Source organism: Dendrobates tinctorius, unplaced genomic scaffold (genome assembly GCF_039654945.1).
Source record: "Dendrobates tinctorius isolate UK_male_01 unplaced genomic scaffold, ASM3965494v1 ptg000016l, whole genome shotgun sequence".
NCBI classification, from domain to species: domain Eukaryota; kingdom Metazoa; phylum Chordata; class Amphibia; order Anura; family Dendrobatidae; genus Dendrobates; species Dendrobates tinctorius.
The window spans coordinates 38,269,688-38,285,372 of record NW_027361684.1 but is presented as its reverse complement, the minus strand read 5'-3'; the positions used below and the strand labels follow the sequence as shown (position 1 = coordinate 38,285,372).

The 15,685-nt window shown below is 42.9% G+C and overlaps 2 protein-coding genes across 6 annotated transcripts in view; one reads left to right on the top strand and one right to left on the bottom strand.

The window, feature by feature from the left end:
- The window catches only part of DPH1 (diphthamide biosynthesis 1), a 421,815-nt gene that overhangs the window by 191,350 nt on the left and 214,780 nt on the right, over positions 1-15,685 (bottom strand). The gene's annotated exons all lie outside the window — the stretch shown is intronic.
- Positions 1,094-3,591, top strand: LOC141080455 (uncharacterized). Of its 2 annotated transcripts, XM_073565688.1 has the most exons (3): positions 1,094-1,747; positions 1,914-2,073; positions 2,179-3,591. In XM_073565688.1, exons 1-3 carry the CDS (start codon positions 1,702-1,704, stop codon positions 3,458-3,460), a joined length of 1,488 nt encoding a protein of 495 aa, XP_073421789.1. In that variant the 5' UTR covers positions 1,094-1,701; the 3' UTR covers positions 3,461-3,591. The 2 variants fall into 2 exon arrangements, with proteins under 2 accessions (XP_073421789.1, XP_073421788.1); XM_073565687.1 differs by having other exon boundaries at positions 1,094-2,073.

The window sequence follows — 15,685 nt, the reverse complement described above, 5'->3', positions numbered from 1 at the left end:
CATTAGCGCTTTTGTGCGCAGCGCATCGGGCGCACCAGTGCGCATGCGCACTGCGCACCTATATTTTACATGATGTGCGCATGGTCTTGCGCATATTTGCGCTTTCGTGCGCATGCGTTTTTTTGTCTTTCGCGCCAGGCGCGTCAGACGCAACATGTTGCATTTTTGGTTCCGCCCTGTCTCGTTAAAACAACGCATGCGCACGGAATGCGCAAAAACACCACATTGGAGCCTATGGGAGCGCAATACTTGCGCATGGTCTTGCGCACGCTTGCGTTTTTATGCGCATGCGTTTTTTAAATAAACATGACTGAAATTTGGTCTAGACAGTAAAAAAAAAAAAAAAAAACAAGGTGATAAAATGGTGTGGGCACTGGGATTCCACAATACTTTAAGGATTGCTCACTAGTGGACACACAGCACAAGCTGCACCAATGTAAGTATGAAAAACCTAATGTCTGGCTGAAATTTCAATACATTTCTATGTACTTATGTCTCTTTTTTTTTTTATTGCAGCATGTCTTCATCTGGTGAAGAATATGTCCCCGGGACAGGGCAAGAGGCAGAAGAAGTGAGTACTATGCTTCCGTATGGATTTGAAAAAATAAACACATGTGATTAATTTTTTCTGTTTAATTTTCAGACCTCATCCTCCATCACGCCACCACCACCGGAGGAACGGCAGGAGCAGCAAGGCCAAGTGCGGGCGGGTAGACGTGATGTAAGTACAGACGGACTGTTTTTTTTTTTTTTTTTACTTATTTTCTAGTCTGGTTTATTTATTTTTTTTTTTGTTTTGTTTTTTTTTTTTTTTTTTTAAATTTTCATGGTTGTTTTTTTCGATGTTTGTTGCTTTTTTTGCATTTATTTTCATTTAAAACAAATAATTTTTTCATGGCTTGTTTATCAATATCTAAAGCTCAAAGTGTGTATGTGTGTGTGTGTGTTTGTGTGTGTGTGTGTGTGTGTGTATGTTTGTTTGGGTATATGGGCACGGGACTATGGGATGGAGGATATATATGATGGGTATATGGGCATGGGATAGAGGATATGCATGATGGTATATGGGCACGGGACTATGGGGTGGCGAATATGTATGATGTGTATATGGGCACAGGCATATGAGATGGCGAATATGTATGATGGGTATATGGGCACAGGACTATGGGATGGAGGATATGTATGATGGAATATGGGCACGGGACTATGGGATGGAGGATATATATGATGGGTATATGGGCATGGGATGGAGGATATGTATGATGGTATATGGGCACGGGACTATGGGATGGCGAATATGTATGATGGGTATATGGGCACAGGCATATGGGATGGCAAATATGTATGATGGGTATATGGGCACAGGACTATGGGATGGAGGATATGTATGATGGAATATGGGCACGGGACTATGGGATGGAGGATAATTTTAAATTTCTATAACTAACCACAGTAGTTACTATGCCCGGGCAGCGCCGGGCTCTTCAGCTAGTTTTCTATATTTTTTATTTTAAAATCTTTCAAAGATTAATGTTTGTCTTTCTTTTCTAGGCTCCACAGCGGGAGGAGGACCTCGCCCTGGACAACGACGAGCTCATCCGTCTAGTCCAGGAGCGAGTCCCGTTGTGGGACACCCGTCACCAACTGCACTCGGACAACGTGGTGATCCGGCGGCTCTGGAACGAGGTGGCCGCATCGCTGATGGATGGCTGGGACAACGCCTCTCCCCGGGTCCGCAAGGATTTTCGTAAGTATTTAAATGCAGTGTGATGCAGCAGTGATCTTGACAGGGATCACCCAACTGTGTGTGATGCTATTAACTCCATGGAGTTTCTATCATCACACACAGTTGGATGATCACAGCCTCCAGTGCATAGTCTTACTTTTTTTCTTTTTTTTTTTTTCCATCACAGTGAACAAAGTCAGAACCCGTTGGCGCTCGATGAAGGACCGCTTCAACAGGGATATCCGTCAGGAGAATAAGGTTTGCAGTGGTGCTGCGGCAAGGACCGGCACGAAGTACCGATACCATCGTGCCTTGGCATTTTTAAGACCGGTCCTTGCCTCCCGAACGTAAGTATTTTCTAGTTGTATTGTGTTTTATTCTGTGCTTTTCTATTCCACAGGAGTTGGCGATTGTTAATTTATGGTAGTAATTTCTTTCTTTTCTTTTCACAGCACCTGGAGCAGCACCCTGCAACCTGGTCCCGAAGCGGTCCTTCATCAAGCTGCCCCGGACCCCTCCCAGCCATCCATCAGCGAGGAAGCACCTTGCAGGTCTGCACCACAGTCATCTGGAGACCAGGAAGCTGGTCGCTCAGGTGTTCCCCTGTCCAAGGTCTCTGCCACTGGTTTTGCGGGCACTTCCCGCCAGCAGCGGCAGAGGACCTTGGACAGACCTCTCATGCCCGAGTTCGTTGAATTGAGCTCGGTCTTTCAGAGTAGCCTCAAGGCACTCTCCGATAGACTTGAGAGTGGTTTCCTCCTTTTGGACCAACGCTACAAGTCTATCGAGGGTCGCCTTGAGCGCCTGGAAGTCGACCTCGCCAGACCAGCGCATCATTTTTATACCCAAATAGCTCGGGACACGGCGGAACACCTTACCCCTGACCTCCAGTTGACTGTCATGCAGGCCTGCAACAATGCTTTTATGCAGGCTATGCAGCAGAGTAGGATTATGCAGCAGTCAGTGGTGGCATTTCCACCGGTGCCACCACTGACTCGTTTTACAGCATTACCTACTTCTGCTGCATATCACTGCACAGCCACCACACTTCCAAGCCTCGCCGGACACCAATATACCGCCACAAGTCCGAGTGCAGCTGGACACTTACCCGCCAACACCATGCCAAGCGCTGCTCCTGCCTGGCCCACCACTGCTGCCGCCACCACCACTGGATGGCCCGTCGTCACCACCCCTGCCTGTAGCGCCGCCACCACCACCACCAGCGGGAGGACCACCCCGGTATGGACCGCCACAGCCACCACGCCTGCATGGCCCACCACCACCACCACCACCTCGGAGCAGCATCAGCTGGGGGACCCGCATTCAATATTTACGGCCCCTGCCAGGACATCCACCACCACCAGCATGCCACAGCTGGAACAAGATCCTGGCAGGCGGTCCACAAGCGCCAGGCGGTCCCCCAGCTCCAGCCAGTCCACAGCCTCCAGGCGTTCCAGAGGCTCAAGGCGGTCCAGAGGCTCAAGGCGGTCCCCGGGGTCTAGCCAGTCCTCAGGCTCAAGCGAGGACAGCAGGAAGACGACGGGCCACCGTCCTAAAAAAACAAAGAGGAGGACTCTTACCCTCCCTCCTCCCTCACCTCCCACTTCACAACTTTCCTTGCCTCGGCTCCCTTCCCCCACTTCTTTGGTTACTCCTTCCCCTAGAACCCCTTACTCCACCCAAAGCCGTTCCTCATCCCTCCACACCCCCCAGTTTCCAGCAACTAAAAAATAAGTTAAATAAATGTTATATTTTTTTTCCAAAATAATGTTTTGTTATTGTGTCTTTCGCCGCCTGCACACACTGCGCCCTACACTATGGTTTGTTTTTCTTTACTTTATACCGGATGGTCAGCCATCCAACTCTGAAAGGGATACTATATTTCATTTTTATATATATATATATATATATATATATATATATATATATATATATTAAAAAAAAAATGAAATATAGTATCCCTTTCAGAGTTGGATGGCTGACCATCCGGTATAAAGTAAAGAAAGGGAAACCACCAAAAAAAAAAAAAAATTATATATATATATATATATATATATATATATATATATATTTATTTATTTATATATATATAATTTTTTTTTTTTTTTTGGTGGTTTCCCTTTCTTTACTTTATACCGGATGGTCAGCCATCCAACTCTGAAAGGGATACTATATTTCATTTTTTTATATATATATATATATATATATATATATATATATATATATATATAATATATATATATATATATATATATAAATATATATATATATATAAAGTATAAATATATATATATATATATATATATACATATATAAATATATATTTATATATATATTTATATTTAGATATATATTTATATATATATATATTTATATATATATATTTATATATATATATATATATATATATATATATATATATTTATATATATATATTTAGTTTTTTTATGGTGGTTTCCCTTACTTCAATTTAACCTGGGCAGATGAGTAGTGGAGTTTATTAAGACACAGTACACTGGGTACAGGTAGAAAAAAACATGTATTTTATTTTTAACAAACAACAAAACTATTAAACCATTTGATCCTGCCATGCTACACGACCAACATCGGATAAAAAGTAGTCCGCAAATTGGTCCCTCATTTGGGCAACTTCGACTGAGGACCGAAGAGGGTGCTGAGTAAAATCTGGCAAAGGGTTGGCAGCAGGCTCATCCATGTCAAAGTTCGGCCGCTCCTTTGCCATAACAAAATTGTGGAGAACCACGCATGCCTTCACCACCTCATCTACTGTTTCCATTTTGAGATTGATGGCGGTGCTGAGAATTCGCCATCTGGACACTAGAATGCCAAAGGCGCACTCTACAGTCCTGCGAGCCCTCGTAAGCCTGTAGTTGAAAATTTTCTTGCGGTGGTCCAAGTCACGGCTGGAGTACGGCTTCAGCAGGTTTGGGCACATCTGAAATGCCTCATCCCCAACCACTACAAATGGCAGTGGTGGAGTTTGGGTTTGGGGAAGAGGCCGTGCCAGTGGAAAATTGAAATGGTTGCCGTACAACCTCCAGCCCATATCAGAGTTCTTAAAAGTCTGGGAATCGTTGCCCCGTCCGAATGCCCCTATGTCCACCGCCACAAACCGGCAGTCTGCATCCGCAATGGCCATTAGGACTGTGGAAAAGTACTTCTTGTAGTTGTAGTACTCGGAGCCACTTCTTGCGGGTTTTGTGATGCGGATGTGCTTCCCGTCCACCGCTCCTAGGCAGTTCGGGAAATTGCAGACTGCCCAGAATTTCTCCGATATTTGAAGCCACTTTTCGGCAGTGGGCAATGGCAGAAACTCCGGACACAGAACATCCCACAGAGCCCTGCAGGTGTCGGCAACAATCCCGGATAAAGTAGAGATTCCCAGCCGGTACTGGAAATGCAGGGATGAAAGACTCTCTCCAGTTGCCAGGAACCTGCCAAACATAAAAAGAAAAAATAATTGTATTTCTGTCTTGGGTATTACTAAAAACACTGAAAATAAAAAAGTACATGGCCTAACTATTTTGCATGTTTTTTTAATACAACATAGCAAAAAAACATTTTATAAAGGCTTGGGATTAGTACATGACAGAAGAAAAACCATTATGCAAAAAAGCAATTTCCCAAAAATAATGTTCAAATTCAATAGCCAAAAAAAACCAAATTTTTTGGACAAAAAAAAAAAAAAAAAGAAAAAAGCCAAAAAAATTATGCAAACATAACAACATACATACCGTAAGGTGACAAGGAGCCTTTCTTCGGGAGGAATGGCACGCCGGAGCTGAGTGTCCCTTCTCCGGATGTTTCCTTCAACCATACCCAGCAAGTCAAGGAAGCTTTCCTGGGACATCCGTGTATAGTCAGCAAATTTCTCCGGGTTTTCCTGTAGCTCGCTGTACAGCGTGTGATATGCTCCACGGCTTGGCCGGAGTTCGATGATTGGATGCCTCCAAAACCGACGCCGCTGCCGTCTCTGCTGTCTCTCCCTCTCCCTTTCTTGCTGGCAACAAAAGACATACGCCTGAGACAGCGCAATGTCAAGATCCAGCTTGAAGCGGAAATTATCCAGACGCAGGTCCATCTTGACACCGGAAACAGCAGCAAAATCTGATGAATTCAGCAGTACAGGGTCTATAAAACATTCCAATGACACACGCCCACTGGTGACCCATTGGTGGTCAAGGATTTTTCTATTGTGAAATGTCACACCTAAAAACGCATGCGCATAAAAAACGCAACCGCATGCAAAAACGCATGTAAAACGCAAGTAACACTGCGTTATTTTGACGCATCAGCGTGCGCATGAAGAAAAAAAAACGCACATTTGTTTTGCGTTTTTCTTTGCGTTTTTTATGCGCACGATGCGCTGCGCAAAAAAAACGCTAATGTGAAACTAGCCTTAGATGTAGCATGTGGCAGAGCTCAGAAATATGAACCCGAGCCCACACCACAGCTTTCTGTGTCCATTGTATAGTGACAGTAAGCTGCTATTCAATACTGGGGGTGTCGTTGGTCTAGCAAGCACATGAGACCTAGTCTGGGCAGTGATAATCTCCTGCTGATAAATCACACATTGTATAGAAACAACAGCACCACAGCCTAATACAGTGATACATCCCTGAAATCAGTGTCTCAGCCCTCTACCTCATGCTCAGATTACTTAGCAAAAACCTGCTGACAGATTTCCTTTAAAGCACTAAATCCAGCAGTTTTTTTTTTAATTTTTTTAATTGCAATGCTAAAGTGGTGCTTCAAAAGTAATTTCCCTCCCGCCGGCCTGATACTCACCTACCGAATTCAGCGATTTCCAGCATCGCTCCCGTCAGTCTCCAGTGTTTCATGGAGCTGCATGGAGGTCACTTTCCAATATAAGTCTATGAGAGCACCACGTTCTGGCTGTCACAAACTTGCATTGACAGCTTGTGACATAGATTCCAGCTAGTCAGAATATGCGCTCACAAGATGGTGCCACAGGAACGGAGCATTGCCAAAAAACGGTAAAGATGCCGGAGAGCAAGTATATGACTGGGAGAATTACGTTTAAAGCAATACTCCTGCGCTGAAAAAAAACCCCCCAAAAAAAAACCGCTGGTGTGGCATTTCAAAATGAATGCTTTTGTGGCAAGAGATAGAATAAGCAAGTTCATTGTAAACTTGCTTATCTTTATGCTCTCTAACTAAAAACAATATAACAACATATGAATACCTCTTTAATTCAAGCTACTCTCACCCATGTACAGTCCGTTCCCTGATGAACGTAATAATAGCAGATCTGATGATTTTAACTATCTAAACTGCAAATACTAAAGCAATTCTTCCTCAAATGTAGATGTGTCACAAGCCCTAAGCAAAATAATTATTTTTGGAAGAATCTGTAATTCATGATGTTCTCTTCTAACAATTATGCAGCTGGAAGACAGATCTTATGATCAGAATGAAAAATCAATAGTAAAACTGTCAAAATCACAGGATCACATTATGCTGGGGGGGTCTGAAAGCGCAGCAATAAATACTAATTTGATCTCACTTACTGTTTTGTGTTTGTATGCATGAACTTTACTAATAGAGGGTAATGCTCACCAGTTCTTGCAACCTATTAAGTATTGCGCGCTGCATAAAAATGTGAGCGAGCCTCTCTTTGGGAGCTGTATTTTATGGTTCCAACGCATTATTTTAGGGATCAGCAGCACTGTAGCTATTGTAAATCTACAATGTAACAGTGGGGGTGACACAAGTAGTCAAAAAAACGGGTAGGTAAAAATTAGCCTTGTTTGAAATATCACTATGGGCCACAAACAGCCCTTCAAAGGTACAAACCAAATGCAAAGGTGGCGGGTGTTAGGCAAATCTCATACATCTAATAAGCGTTACACAATTATAAACCTTTATTAAATGCACAAAAATAAAACATAAAAAACTGAACTGTTCACACAATGTAACAGTGGCTGCAGAGTGGAATAATAAGTTTCAGGTTTTTTTTATTTTGCCTCTCTGTTGCGAAGGTATTAGCACTCAAAGTATTCGGCACCTATTCAGTTAACTTTTTTTTTTAAGTCCAAGTGGGTGTTATTAGATATCAACTCATACAGGGGAAGAAGTGCACGCCCCCAGTGATAGAGACTCATACAGGGGAAGAAATGCACGCCCTCAGTGATAGCAACTCATACAGGGGAAGAAATGCACGCTCTCAGTAATAGCAACTCATACAGGAGGAAGAAGAGCACGCGCCCAGTGATAGCGACTCGTGCAAGGGGGAAGAAGTGCACGCCCCCAGTGATAGCGACTCATACAGGGGAAAGAAGTGCAAGCGCCCAGTGATAGCAACTCATACAGGGGAAAGAAGTGCATGCCCAAATTGATAGCAACTCATACAGAGGGAAGAAGTGTACGCCCCCAGTGATAGCAACTCATACAAGGGAAGAAGTGCACATCCCCAGTGATAGCAACTCATACAGGGGGGAAGGAGTCCACACCCCCAGTGATAGCAACTCATACAGGGGGAAGAAGAGCACGGCCCCAGTGATAGCGACTCATGCAAGGAAAGAAGTGCACACCACCAGTGATAGCAACTCATACAAGGGAAGAAGTGCACATCCCCAGTGATAGCAACTCATACAGGGGGGAAGGAGTGCACACCCCCAGTGATAGCAACTCATACAGGGAGAAGAAGAGCACGGCCCCAGTGATAGCGACTCATGCAAGGAAAGAAGTGCACGCCCCCAGTGATAGCAACTCATACAGGGGAAGATGTGCACGTCCACAGTGATAAGAACTCATACAGGGGGAAGGAGTGCACACCCCAGGGCACAGTGGCGTGCACTTCTTCCCTCTGTGATAGCAAATCGTACAGAGGGAAGAAGTGCACATCCCCAGTGATAGCAACTCATACAGGGGAAGAAGTGCACTTCCCCAGCGATAGCACCCCATACAAGGGGAAGAAGTGCACGCCATGAATTATATTGTGGGAATGATACTCGCGTGTGTTGGGAGGCAAAACAGGAAGAGTTTCCATATAAAAAAATTAAACAGTCTTCAGTGCAAACAAATCAAAGTAAAACATTCTTTTGACAAAGTCTCTTGAGAGCCAGTCCTGGTCACACAGACTGGAAAGCAACCAGTACACTGGCTCAGTCTGGATACAACACACAGACCATGTGTCAAACAACGACTCCGTCTTAACATGTTAAGCATTCCCCGAGATGGGGTATGTGGGCTGACCCGGCAAGCTCTCAGGCTGCCTGTAAAACCTGGCCAAGATGCACCAAACAATTCCCTTAGTGCTATATGCACTAGAGCATATTCCAGGATTACATCACAGATGGCAACCATCTTTGTGATACAGACCTCCCATCAACTATGTGTCCGGTAGCTGTCTTACAATATACTTTAGGATATACAGATTAATCCTAGCAACCGGTATATATTGTCAAAGGATGAGAGATCCTAGCCAACTATTAAAATGTAATGAACCCCCTGGAAGAAGCGTGAGCGAAACGGTGTTGGGTTTGCGAGGCATGGCATATCACTTTTGGTCCCTCTGGTCCTTTACACCACTATTGAGGTAATGTACCAGCTATTAACAATAATATATATAATAATATACTCAGTATATAATGTTAATGCTGTACATACCATTGTTTTTGGTAAAACATATATTTAGTATGTGATTATGTATGAGATCATTGTAGAATGTAGAAAGAAATTATTTTATACTAACCATTGCATTATGCACTTAAGACAGTAGACTTTCAATTTGCTCCAATCTGGGCAATAGATTTATGGGGATGTCATGGATCATCATTAGAGCTGATGGTCTTAGTTCGTTAATCACTGTAATAGGGTATCTCTATTTACATTTTGCACATGCACTTTATTATTGATTCCCCTTACTAATATAGGATTACCTTAGATAACTTGGTTTTGTGTTTCTAGATATCACCCTGTATCATACAATACTATGTTCAGAACACAGATTTTGTATTCTAATGTCTTTTTGAGCAGATGCGACTTTGCCTTATTATGTGCCTCCCTCTAATTGAAGGTTAATACTAGTTGGTCCATTTTATACCGACCCCAGCGCCCTGTTTTGTACTGTATATATCCACATGTATTTAAAGGGAATGTGTTGTCAGAAAATATATTGTTTAAAGGCATTAGGTCGATGTAACGTAGGATGTGAAACGTATGAGGGCTTGTTTTTAGAGGGATGAGTTGTCGCTTTGAAAGACACCGTTCAATTTACCATATTACTGTTATTTTATCGTGTACTGAAAAATGTGAAATAATTTCAAGTGTTGTCAAAAGGTGAAAAAAAAAAAAAAAGAATTCTGCCATTAGTTTCATTTTTACAGAGTTCGTTGTGTGCTAAAAATGACCTGGCTAAAAAAAAAAAAAAAATTCTGAGCTTTGTAAAAAAAGAAAAAAAAAAAAAATAGTTTTACATCACCATTTTCTGAGACCTGTAACTTTTTTATTTTTCAGTCAATGGAGCCGTGTGACGCCTTTTTTTGGGGTCTGCTTTTTTGCGTGATTAGCTGGCATTTTTATTTATACCGTTTTGTGGTAAATAGTACATTTTGATCACTTTTTATTGCATTGTGTGACAAAAAAAAAATAACACTTTAGGTGTTTTGACTTTTTCTTTACATTTACCATTCGGGTTAAAAAATGTCATATTTTGATAGATTGGACTTTTACGCCTATGGCGATCTTATAACTATACTTTCTCTGAAAATCCGATGTGTTTCGCAGAAAAGTCTGGTTGCCTCCAATCGTACAGTCAGACCCCAATTCATCCTGGCCGAGGTTTGGATCCAGTGACAGATTGCCTTTAAACTGATGATTTCCGCAGGAGAAACACTGTTCATAATGACAGAACATGGACGGCTACAGTGTAGTGGACCCATAACTGTGGATTGTAGGGGGTAGTGGGAACCTGCCCAGCTCAGCTGTCACGGTCTGCGGCAATTCGATGGGCATCTATTTCTTTTTCATTCTATACTTGTAGCTATATTCATCCATTCACCCATCGGCAGCTAATATCTATTTCAAATTTGTATCTGTCTCTATATTGATCTATAGCAATCTATGTCTCTCACTTTATTAATGTAGTGTTTATCTATCAATGCAGGACTTAAAGCACACATTTTTGTTAGTACTTCAGAAAAGCTGTGATAATCCCGGAACACACAGAACAGATGTTCCGCTCTCAAATTAGTAAAAACAGTTCAATGCTTAGAAACGGTAAGTGAGCAGATCAGGGCTGTGAGGTAACACAGACGCCCCTCATTCAGGAAATATTCACAAAGCCCAGAGCCTGACAAACGCTGCACGTCTCCTCCTACAGAATCAGATTTGCTTCCACTCCAGACCCGTGTTTTATTTGGGTTATTTTTGGGCAGATTCCATCATGTTCGGACTTCAAAGTTCACCACATCTGGGACATACTGACAGTTTCCATGGCAACAGGATATGGAGCACAGGAACTCTAGAGTAAGGCTTCAACGGGCCTAGCTACCGCGCTCGGCTCCTAAAACGATGTCAGGTAGAGCCGGCCTGGGAGAACTGCCCAATGTTACCCTCACAGGCACTGCAAGGACAAAGGCCAAAATAAAAACTGTGTGTGCAGAGGTTAAGACAGGCATGCACTATGTGAGGAAGACAAGGAGGCGACACGACTGGAAGAATGAAAGGGTTAACAAAAACCCAAATCATACAGCACACAGGAAGGGGCTACAGTAGAAATATGGTCTAGCAGAGAATGTGCCTCTAGAACACATTATTGTACCGTATATTGTTATTTACAGCAGGTCCATGCAATGTTCACCAACCAATAGCATCCAATCAAACGTCTCCATGTAGCAATATGATGGCAGCCATAACGGCCCAAAGGGATCCTTATAATGGGGTATGTCCAGTTTCAGTCAGCATTAACATATTCATTTCAGCAAAACAGTGCTACAGATAATGTCTTTCCTAAAGGGGTGTTATCCACTATATATTTTTAAGGAGTTGTCTACTACTAAACAACCACTCTTAAATTGCTCACATACCCATATTAAAAATAAACACAGTATGTGTGTGTGTGCATATATACAGTCATGGCCAAAAGTTTTGAAAATGACACAAATATTAATTTTTACAAAGTCTGCTGCTTCATTTTTTCTAATGGCAATTTGCATATACTCCAGAATGTTATAAAGAGTGATCAGCTTAACAGCAATTACTTGCAAAGTCAATATTGGCCTAGAAAATTAACTTTATCCCCCAAAACACATTTCAACATCATTGCAGCCCTGCCTTAAAAGGACCAGCTAACATCGTTTCAGTGATTGCTCCATTAACACAGGTGTGGGTGTTGAGGAGGACAGGGCTGGAGATCAATCTGTCATGATTACGTAAGAATGACACCACTGGACACTTTAAAAGGAGGCTGGTGCTTGGCATCATTGTTTCTCTTCTGTTAACCATGGTTATCTCTAAAGAAACACGTGCAGTCATCATTGCACTGCACAAAAATGGCCTAACAGGGAAGAGTATCGCAGCTAGAAAGATTGCACCTCAGTCAACAATCTATCGCATCATCAAGAACTTCAAGGAGAGAGGTTCCCTTGTTGCCAAAAAGGCTCCAGGGCGCCCAAGAAAGACCAGCAAGCGCCAGGACCGTCTCTTAAAAGTGTTTCAGCTGCGGGATCGGGCTACCAGCAGTGCAGAGCTTGCTCAGGAATGGCAGCAGGCAGGTGTGAGTGCATCTGCACGCACTGTGAGGCGGAGACTCTTGGAGCAAGGCCTGGTCTTAAGGAGGGCAGCAAAGAAGCCACTTCTCTCCAGAAAAAACATCATGGACAGACTGATATTCTGCAAGAGGTACAGGGAGTTGACTGCTGAGGACTGGAGTAAAGTCATTAGGGACATCTGGAAAACGGCTTATTCGGAGAAGACCAGGTGAGCGCTACCATCAATCTTGTCTCATGCCAACTGTCAAGCATCCTGAAACCATTCATGTGTGGGGTTGCTTCTCAGCCAAGGGAATGGGCTCTCTCTCAGTCTTGCCTAAAAACACAGCCATGAATAAAAAATGGTACCAGAATGTCCTCCAAGAGCAACTTCTCCCAACCGTCCAAGAGCAGTTTGGCGATCAACAATGCGTTTTTCAACATGATGGAGCACCTTGCCATAAAGCAAAGGTGATAACTAAATGGCTCAGGGAACAAAACAGAGATTTTGGGACCATGGCCTGGAAACTCCCCAGATCTTAATCCCATTGAGAACTTGTGGTCAATCATCAAGAGACGGGTGGACAAACAAAAACCTTCAAATTCAGACAAAATAAAAGCATTGATTTTGCAAGAATGGACTGCTATCAGTCAGGATTTGATCCAGAAGTTGATTGAGAGCATGCCAGGAAGAATTGCTGAGGTCCTGAAGAAGAAGGGTCAACACTGCAAATATTGACTTGCTGCATTAACTCATTCTAACTGTCAATATAACCTTTTGCTACTCATAATATGATTGCAATTATATTTCTGTATGTGATAAAAACATCTGACAAACACATAAAAACCAGAGGGCAGCAGATCATGTGAAAATATAATATTTGTGTCATTCTCAAAACTTTTGGCCATGACTGTACAGGGGTTCTACAAAATAATGGAAACACCTAACGTTTTGGCTATGTGCACACGCTGCGGATTCACCTGCGGGTTTTTCCGTGCGGAACCGCAGGTAAAAACGCAGATAAAGTGACCTGCGGTTTTGCCCAGCAGTTTCACACCTCTACTATGTTAAAGGTGTGAAACCGCAGCGGAATCCACAGAAACAATTGACATGCTGCGGTTTATGAACCGCAGCAAAACCGCTCGGAAAAAACCGCAGCGTGAGCACAGCGTTTTTTAAAACCCATAGGGTTACATGGTACTGTACCATATCTGCGGAACTGCTGCAGTTCCGCAGGGCCAAAACCGCAGCGGAACCGCAGCAAAAACCGCAGCGTGTGCACATAGCCTTAGGCATTATCTTCGAACATGTTATAAACATGCAAACCGTGACATATGGTAATGTTTTGTAGTTGATTATTTGTGCTATGTGATATGTGTATGTAAATTAACTGTTTGTTTGCAGAATTGTAAGAACATTGATGAGAACCTGATACCAATGGCAGACCTCTCGGATTTTCAAAGAGGCCAAATTGTTGGTGCTTGTATGGCAGGCGCTAGTGTAACAGAAATTGCCCGAATGCTTGGCGTGTCAAGAGGTACTGTCTCCAAAGTAATGCCTGCGTTTGAAAGAGAAGGAAAAACGTCTGCAGCAAAGCACAGGTCCGGCCAAAAGTCGAAGTTGACTGAGAGAGACTGTCGGACTCTAAAGCGAATTGTGAGAGAGGATCGCAAGACCACGGCTCCGAAAATCACTGCTGAGCTCAATGAACACCTACAGAACCCAGTTTCCACGAAAACTGTTCGTCGGGAGCTGCACAAATCTGGATTCCACGGAAGAGCTGCAATTAGAAAACCGCTGCTCTCAATGACAAATGTTTCCAAGCGTTTAGAGTGGTGTAGAAACCTCCAGAATAGGTCCCTCGAGCAGTGGAAACGTGAAATTCTCAGACGAATCATCGTTTACCCTATTTCCGACCGAGTGTACGTTTTGAGACAGCCGAAAGAAGCATTCTATGCAGACTGCCTTCTCCTAACCGTAAAACATGGCGGAGGTTCTGTGATGATCTGGGGTGCTATTTCGTGGAGATCCGCCGGGCCAATGATATCCCTTCATGGAAGAATTAACAGCAGAGATTATTTAGGCATTTTGGGCGACCAAGTGCATCCTATGGTTCAAGCACTGTTCCCGGAGGGGAACGCCATCTTTCAGGATGATAAGGCACCAATTCATACAGCTAGACTCTTTAAAGCATGGCACGAGGAACATTCTAATGAAGTTGAGCATCTCATCTGGCCCCCAAAATCCCCAGACCTCAACATTATTGAGCATTTATGGTCGATTTTAGAGATTCAAGGTAGACATCGATTTCCGCCGCCATCGTCTCTCAAAGAACTGGAGGGTGTTTTAACTGAAGAATGGGCTAAAATTCCTTTGGAAACAATTCACACCTTGTATGAATCCATACCTCGGAGAATTGAGCCTGTAATCGCTGCAAAAGGTGAACCTACACCATATTAAACTAACTTTTGTTGGTGTTTCCATTATTTTGTCCAACCCCTGTATATATATATATCTATGTGTGTATATTATATATATCCCTCTATCTATCTATCTATCTATCTATCTATATATATATATATATATATATATATACACACACATACATACACACACACATATATATATATACAGTACAGACCAAAAGTTTGGACACACCTTCTCATTCAAAGAGTTTTCTTTATTTTCAGGACTATGAAAATTGTAGATTCACGCTGAAGGCATCAAAACTGGAATTATATAATTAACAAAAAAGTGTGAAACAACTGAAAATATGTCTTATATTCTAGGTTCTTCAAAGTAGACACCTTTTGCTTTGATTACTGCTTTGCACACTCTTGGCATTCTATTGATGAGCTTCAAGAGGTAGTCACTGGAAATGGCCTTCCAACAGTCTTGAAGGCGTTCCCAGAGATGCTTAGCACTTGTTGGCCCTTTTGCCTTCACTCTGCGGTCCAACTCACCCCAAACCATCTCGATTGGGTTCAGGTCTGGTGACTGTGGAGGCCAGGTCATCTGGCGTAGCACCCCATCACTCTCCCTCTTGGTCAAATAGCCCTTACACAGCCTGGAGGTGTGTTTGGGGTCATTGTCCTGTTGAAAAATAAATGATGGTCCAACTAAACGCAAACCGGATGGAATAGCATGCCGCTGCAAGATGCTGTGGTAGCCATGCTGGTTCAGTATGCCTTCAATTTTGAATAAATCCCCAACAGTGTCACC

Bases quoted from the DNA above. Each gene is read 5' to 3' on its own strand.
- LOC141080455 (XM_073565687.1), top strand. From the start codon at position 1,760: ATGCAGTGTGATGCAGCAGTGATCTTGACAGGGATCACCCAACTGTGT. The intron at 2,074-2,178 runs GTAAGTATTTTC...TTCTTTTCACAG, and splicing joins CCGGTCCTTGCCTCCCGAAC to CACCTGGAGCAGCACCCTGC.